This window comes from Elephas maximus, chromosome 6 (assembly GCF_024166365.1).
Source record: "Elephas maximus indicus isolate mEleMax1 chromosome 6, mEleMax1 primary haplotype, whole genome shotgun sequence".
NCBI lineage: Eukaryota > Metazoa > Chordata > Mammalia > Proboscidea > Elephantidae > Elephas > Elephas maximus.
Genome location: NC_064824.1, coordinates 5,079,188 through 5,087,099, shown reverse-complemented (window position 1 = coordinate 5,087,099; position 7,912 = coordinate 5,079,188). Strand labels below are relative to the sequence as shown.

The window sequence follows — 7,912 nt, the reverse complement described above, 5'->3', positions numbered from 1 at the left end:
AAAAGCTAACACCTGCCTATCCTTTCAGCCCAGGTGCCCTGTCTGTCTGGTTTGCCTGTGCCATGTCCCCTTACCTTCCACTGTGATGTTCCTTCTCTTCTCAGTCCTCAAGCTCTGCATATACCATTAGATACTTGGTTGTGTCTTATCCGATGGCCTCTTGCCTCCTCAGACAGACATAGCAGTCCTGGGGACAGTACATTTATCCTCCCCTCTTACTGACACCCACTGCATTGAGCTCAGGAGACACGCAAGCTGGGTTTCCCATTCACCTTTGTCTCTTCTAGATGAAGGAGTCAACTTAATTATTGGATCCTCCATTACGTCCACTTAAAAGGGCCATGAAACCTTCCTGATAGGTTGTGGTGAGGATGAACTGAAGTGCTCTTTATGAAATGCAGGGGCCTGTGGATGGAAGTCTGGAATGGCCAGATAAAATCTGGGCAAATGCTTGGGATAGATCACAGATGTAGGAGTCATCAGACAGCAACCAGGCTGGACTCGTTTTGGCTCCTCCTGTGTGCCTTTAGGCATGTGACTTAACATCTCTGTGCATCAATTGTCCATAAAGGGTAGAGCAGAGGCCTCAGCCATGCTGTGAGATTAGGTGGGCTGTTCTCATCTCCCCGTTCACTAACTCCAGTGGACAGGTCCCAGTTTGGATGTCAGAGCTCAGCTCCCAATGCCGTTGTAGCAGAGGCCCCTGCAGCTGAGTGAAGCTGTGTGAGCCATGGCATGCAGAGAGCTTTCAGGACCCATGTGGCCCTCCGGTCTTGGGTACTAAGTGCCTGTGCTTCCTCCACAGCAGCTGCTGTCAGTGGGCAACATGGAGTTGAAAAGAGGAAAGACCTTCATCAAATCCAGCCTACAGCCTTCCCATGAGAAACCCCAGGTCCTGGCAGCCACTGCCCAGGCCAGGGAAGATGCCAGACTCTGGTCAGTCTCACTGGAGGGGCAGCAGAGGCCCCACGGTGAGAGAGGCCCCCTGGCCAGCCCCAGCCTCCAAGAATTTGACAGATTCTCCAACAAGGGAGTACAGCCCGGCACCGAGGAGGGGCCCACAGGTCTCCACGGAGCCACCTTCAAACTGGTGCAGAAGAGCAAGACTCATGACTGTGTGCCAGAGGCTGGCACAGTACCCACTGCTGCAGGGTCACTGGTGGGCAGTGTCAGTTTCCCAGGCCCCACCAGCGGGCTGGCCTCTGCGGGCAGCTGTGGTGGCCAACGTATGATTGACTACCGCCACTTCGTGCCCCAGATGCCTTTTGTGCCTGCCGTGGCCAAGAGCATCCCCAGGAAGAGGATTTCCCTGAAACGCCCTAAGAAGTGCTTTCGCAACCTGTTCCACCTTTGCAGAAACAAGACTGAGAACTTGGCCTCCCTGGCAGCCAAGGGTAAGGCCTTGTCCTTGCCTGGGGGCAAATCAGAGGCTGGAGGGAGGCTGGACACAGCCTCCTTTCACCTGGAAGAGGGGCTAGGGCCAGATAGCCTGTGCCAGGACCTGTCAGACAGTGAGCTCCCATCGGACTCCTCCTTTGACCTCTGCAGAGCCCTGTGTGAGGACGTGGCCTCGCTCAAGAGCTTTGACTCCCTCACAGGCTGTGGAGAGATCTTTGCTGATGAGAGCACGGTGCCAGGCTTGGAGCTGAATGAGGGTTCAGAAAGCCCAGCCCAGGAGCCCAAGTCCCTCGAGAGCAAGGTTCCCAGAGGCCCCTCCCAGGGCAGCATGGAGCAGTTGGCCTCACCCACCCTGAACGAGGTGTCCGACTTCGCCAAGTTCTGGGAGGGTGTGAATCGCTCGGTAAGGCAGCAGCAGCGTGCCCTGCAGGCCCCATGCCTGGGGGTGCCCCAGGAAACAAACACAGACCAGCCCAGGCTAGATGCAGCCGGCCTTGCCAAGCTGCCTCTGTGCCCCTGCAGGAACCCCCACAGTGGCTCCAAAGCCAGCTCCATAGACACAAGCACCCCCAAGAGCGAGCAGCCAGAATCTCTGTCCACCAGTGATGAGGGCTATTATGACTCCTTCTCCCCTGGCCTCGATGAGGACAAGAAGGAGGCCCTGAGCCCAGGCACACCTGCAGCCACCTTCCCCCGGGACAGCTACAGTGGAGACGCCCTCTATGAGCTCTTCTATGACCCCAGTGAGGGCCCTGTTGGCCCAAGTCTAAATGATGACCTGTGTGTGTCTGAGAGTCTGTCAGGGCCAGCACTGGGCACTCCCCTGTCCATATGCAGCTTCCACGTGGGGGCTGAGGAGAACCTGGCCCTGCCACCTGGCCCTGATCTGCTTGGCCAGGGTTTCCTGCAGAGCTCTTGGAAGGGCAAGGAGTGCCTGCTGAAGCTCTGTGACACCGAGCTCTCCATCACCATGGGCATCATCAACTGGCTCCGACGAGGCCCTGAAGCCCGGGCCCCACCTGCCCCAGCCCCTGGGGATTCCTCAGATCCACCAGGCCCCCAGAGAGCCCCTAGGAGAACAGCAGAGAAGCTGGAAGCCAGCTCTTTGGATGCAGGCCCACATCCAGAGAGTCTGGAGGGCAGGGGGGACCAGCCATCAGATGCAGGCAGGGCTGCTGTGTGCTCAGCACCCACTGGGCAGGCACTGTGGATGCACTCAGGAACCAAAGGCCTACCTTCAAGAGAGAGCAAGGTCCCAGGGGTACCTGAGTGGGGGACCTGTAGTCCATCCAGAGGTCCCTCTCTGGAGCACTTGCAGATCTCTAAGGAAGAAGGCTTATTCTCCTCTGTGGAGTCTGCAGCCATGGTAGCAACAGACACTTCTGGCAAGAGCAAGGCCTCAAATCTCTCTGCCTGGTCAGACTCCCAGAAGGAGCCCAAGCCCTCTATGAACCTGAGGTGTCTGCAAGGCCCCTGGAGGCTGAGTCTTGGGGGCAGCACCCTCAAGCAAGAACCCTCCCTGATGGGTTGTGTAGCCCAAGTGGCAGCCCTCCAGGTCCATCAGAGCAGCCAGCACCAGGCAGAGAGCCACCAGAGGGAAGATACAGGCAGCGGGCTCTGTGGGCTGCCTGCAGCTAGGAGCCCTGCCACTCCGCAGCAGAGAGAGCCAGGCCACCTCTCCAGCACAGCTTCCACCCTTGGTCAACCCTCTCCAGGTAGCCCAATCTGCAGCCCACAGGACCAGAGGGACCTCCACCACGACCTGGGCCTGTGCCAGTCCAGAGGGGAACAGAGGGGTCAGCTGGACTCCACACTGAGTCGCCGGGGTCCCTTGCCAGGAACCTGGGGCCTTGCTTCCCACAGCCAGAGGGAGGGAGCCACCTCCACAAGTCCCACAGACCACCGCAGCCGCTGCCTGGCCCATGAGGGCGTCCAGTCTGGCCAGCCGGAGGTGAGGATGTGCAGGCCAGCCATGGCCGAGCCCCACCTGTAGAAGGGCTGGCTGGCACTCACAGGACCTGCCTCTTGCCTCTTCATGCTCACATTTGGCCAGTGAGAATCTGAGACCCATGTTGATGGCAGGGCTCAGGCAAAAAAAAAAGGCAAAGGGAGGGGCATTTAACATGTGAGGTCTCCTTGCCTGAACCTACCAGCTCAGTCACAGCCAGTACTGCATAGTCAAGGGCAAGTATGGCTGCCAAGCTACGGATGCCTCACTGACTCTTCCACAAGAAAGCAAAGAGTCTGACTCTGGTGGTTATGGCCACGCCTGTGGAAAGGCTCAGGCTTGAGATTTACGAGAAGGAGATGGGTGCATGTCGTAAATGTGAAAAGCCAATAAATACATCTGTAGGCGGGGTTGCAGATAACCCATGGGTGAGAGACTGGAAGCTAGGAAATGGAATGGGAGAAGACAGCTGGGAGCCAGGAGCCAACAGACCACTCAGGCCAACTGCCACCCCATTGTGCTCCCAGGACAGGGCACCATATGCACCTGATGGTCCCTTCACCACGGCAGGAAGAGAAGAACAGACCCTGTCTCCACACGAGCCCCAAACTGACAAAAGTCACATTGTGCAGACAATCTGCCAGTTCCAGCCTGGTCCTATGGACCCAAGTCAATGGGCTTCAGTGGACTCTGTCACGTGTCGTCTCATATTTGTTCTCTTCCTAACTGAAGCCGTGGATGACCACGGGAAGAAGTAAGAAGTGGAGCTCTTCACAATGGTGTTATTCTGCCTGCGAGCAGGAACACCTTCTGGCTCCTGTCCCGCTCCATGCGTCAGCAACCCTGTCTGCCCTTCAGGAAAACACCCCTTTGGATGGCTGTACCCTCTGGAAAACCACAGCGCACATACAGCACATGCTCAGAACCAGGAGGGAGGTGTGTGTGGGCCCCTCTGGGCCGGTGCCCAGAAAGCTGGGTGCCGACTCTAGCCTGTTGTCAGGGCCTGCAGTGCAGGGACAGAACAGCTCATCAAGGCTTCTTCACAATTAGGTTTTCCCTCAATCAACACGGTCAGGGTGATATGAATGATGAAGGGTGACAGGCTGCATGACATTTGCCAGAGGGAATTTAGGTCATGGATACACTGCTGGAGAAGTCACAATTGCGCAGCTTTCTATCAGGAGGAGATCAAGGTGGACTAGCTCTGATGGTGGTGAGAAGGCAGGGGGTGGAAGTCCAGACAGGAATACAGTCTGACAAGTTGAGGATGGGATCCCTGCTTCTCCGGATTGTCTGTGGCTTGACTTTATGCCAGGAATGCCTCTGCGGACCTCATAACAATCGCTTACTGAGGCCTGCTGTGTACACACAGGGCTCTTGGCCAGATCCATCCACACCTCGGACAGGGGAGGCCTAGGGCCAACCTTTCTGTGAAGCCATGCTTGACCCCTCCCAGGATACACATAAATTGTCACCACTAGTAGGAATGAGCCCTTGCTATGTGCCACTGCTCCTATGAGCAGTGTGCACACAGATAAGCTGATCTGATCCCTGCAGCAACTTAAATGCAGGTGGTATTCTCGTTTTTCAGATATAAAAACTAGGCACAGAACACTGTTGGGACGTGCCCATAGCCACACACAGCTAGTTTGTGGGGTTGATGAGGTTTGGATCCCAGCTGCTTGGCACCAAAGGCCGAGCTCTTACCAGACTCCAGAACTTCGTTTGCTGAGCTCCTGCAGTGAATGCCTCTCTAAGTCTCCACTCGTTCCTTTTCTTGGGGCACAGATGTCCACACACCCACTGTGTTCCAGGCATGGAGCTCGGTGCCAGTTCCCAGCCCCCTGTGGCTGGGTGAGAGCTCGGTGGGGGGGGGGGGGGCACACCACATTCACTTCAAAGACCTGTCACTTTGAAAGTGCTTATAAAGTACTTGTTGAAAGAATAAAATATTAAAAGGTTGCATAAGGTCTTCTGATGTTTTGCTGACTGGGCCTTGTCTCTGGGGAGTAAGAGAATTGAGATTTCAGACACGTCTCTGACTCACACAGCTTCCTCTCGGCAGAGGTAAGTTGTGGTTTTGGCAGGGCACCCATGTAATGGGGGAACCCACCCAGGCCCAAGAGCACTTTGGAAGGGCAGGAATTGAGATGGTCCAGGTGTTGTCAGGGGGGCCTAGTACCAGGAGGGGCAGGGACCAGAGTGCTCAAGTCCAGAGGATATGCAAGGGGTCTGCGGTGACCCAACAGCAGAGCTGCAGAAACAGGGGAACCAGATTAAGCCTACCTTGGAAGAAGCTTCTGGCACAGTGGCTGTCTGGGGGGCAGTTTAAACAATATCAGCACCTGGTCTCATCCCTAGAGATTCTCATCCAGTGACCTGGGGTGGGGTCCCTAGAAGTGACCTCTTAGGTTCCTTGCTGAGAAAATGGAGGAGGGGTGGTGTGACCCTCCCCTGTGTATGAGGTTCAGAAGTCCAGCAATTGCTGGCTTGTGGCCTCCTCCATCTTCAGAGCACATTTTGCTCCAACCTCTGGTTCTATATATCCTTTTTCTGACTTTGATCCCCTTGCCTCCCTCTCAGAAGGACCCTTGTGATTACATTTGTCCTGCCTGAATAACCTAGAACTTCTCCATGTCAAGATCCTTTATTTACATCTGCAAAGTCCCCTTTACATTCTCAAGTACCATTTCACAGGTTCCAGAGATTAGGACATGGAAATCTCTAGAGGGGCCATTATTCAGCCTACTGCAGTCTGCCCTCTGGCCCCCAAAGACTCACATCCTACCATGTGCAAAATGCACTTACCCCCCTAGTACCTCCCCAAATGTTTGAGAGTCATAAAGGCAGAGACCACACTGGGGTCCTCTCCATATCCCCTCACTCAGCAGAGGACTATAAACCCTTAATGTCTTACAGTTACTATTTATAAAACTCACTCTCCAGTAATTTTTTTTTAACAAAGTGAGATATAAGTAGTATAAATCTTAGTAATTAATTAACACATGAAAGCCCAGATTTCACAGCTTAGGCCAGCAAAAACCCTAGGGAGGGGCGTTCCAGAAGTGGCCACACAGGAAAGAGCTTTCTCCTGGGACATAGCCATCTGGGCCGAACAGGTGGTTACTTACAGAACAGGGTTTCCTGGCCCTGGCTGAGTCTGATCATGCAGGAGACCCAGGACAGGCCTCAGGCCCTCCTCTTCATCCAGGCCCTATGCAGGTGGGGGTGGAGAGGGAGACAATGCAGGCCGGGAAGAGGCTGCCCTCCTCAGCATTCATCATTGTGAGAGGTGGAGCTAGTGGGTCAGAGGTGGAGCTCCTCTGGAAATGTCATCTGTGGCCTAGCCCCCAGGGAGACCAGATCCCTATCTTAACCATGGAGCCCTGGTGGCACAGTGCTTAAGAGCTCAGCTGCTAACCAAAAGGTCAGTAGTTTGAATCCACCAGGTGCTCCTTGGAATCCCTACAGGGCAGTTTTATTCTGTCCCATAGGGTTGCTATGAGTAGGAATCAACTCAATGGCAACGGGTTTATCTTAACCCTGGCAATCATCTTACACTGTCTGTATCTTATATTCCCAGAAAGTTCCTATCAACAGGATTATAGCAGGCATAATCAATTATGGTGCCTCATTGTTTATCTAACTAATAAAAAGTCAAGCACCAACTTCCCATTTTAGCTCTGGCATATATAGAGTATGGAAGTTTTCACTCTCAACCTTTTCACAAGAAAAGCTGGGCAAACAGAAAATCAGGGAGTTTTCTTGACCCATCAAAGAACCGAGGGTACAGGGCAGACCACCACCGTGAAATGTGGAGAGACAGGTGCATCCAGAGATATTTAGCATGCAGCCAAGATCTGTGTATGTAAGGATGACTATAAGAATCAGCACCAAGCTATGAGGCAGAGGTCAAATATTCTCCTGTTCTCCAACTTCTCCACCATTTCTAACACCAGTTGTTCCCCCCATGACATTCTTTCTCTACTGGGTTCAATAATTCACTGGAATGGTCTCAGAGAATGCATGGAACCAACATAACTGCAATAACAGCTTTAATGGAGAAGGATATAAACAGTAAAAGAAGATACGGAAACCAGAAAAATTTGGGAGGGATCCCAGCACAGGGCCTCATTGTCTAAGAGGGGACCCACTTACCGTTCCTGAAAACCAATGTTCATTCTTACCCATCAGGAAACTTTCAAACAGGAAACTCAATGACATCTCTCAGCAGGCTCAGCAATTGGCTGCTACTCTCAGCTCTTGGCTGGGGTTCAGTCTTTGCACTCTGCTGCCAGTCTTTAGACTCTGGGTCAGCTTGTTGTCTCCGCTACTTCTGGTAGCGTTGGTGTTGCCTTCATTGGTGTTGCAGGTTTACTTGGCCCAGTCAAAGGATGGGCTCCTCTCCTGGCTCTCCCCAAGTTGGAAACCCCATCTAAATCTCAGTGTTCTAGGGTAAAAAAAAAACTCTGTGTTAATTACAAGATGGGTTCCCTAACCAATCCAGGGAAAGGTTAGAATGAGTGGGATCCTGCAGCCAATCCCAGTAAAGGTCAACTATAGAGT

General features: G+C 53.6%; 1 protein-coding gene across 1 annotated transcript; it reads left to right on the top strand.

The window, feature by feature from the left end:
* Nucleotides 1–826: 826 nt before the first annotated feature.
* On the top strand, nucleotides 827–3,391 carry AMER3 (APC membrane recruitment protein 3). The gene is made up of 2 exons (XM_049887707.1): nucleotides 827–2,494; nucleotides 2,537–3,391. Exons 1-2 carry the CDS (start codon nucleotides 827–829, stop codon nucleotides 3,389–3,391), a joined length of 2,523 nt encoding a protein of 840 aa, XP_049743664.1.
* Nucleotides 3,392–7,912: the final 4,521 nt, after the last annotated feature.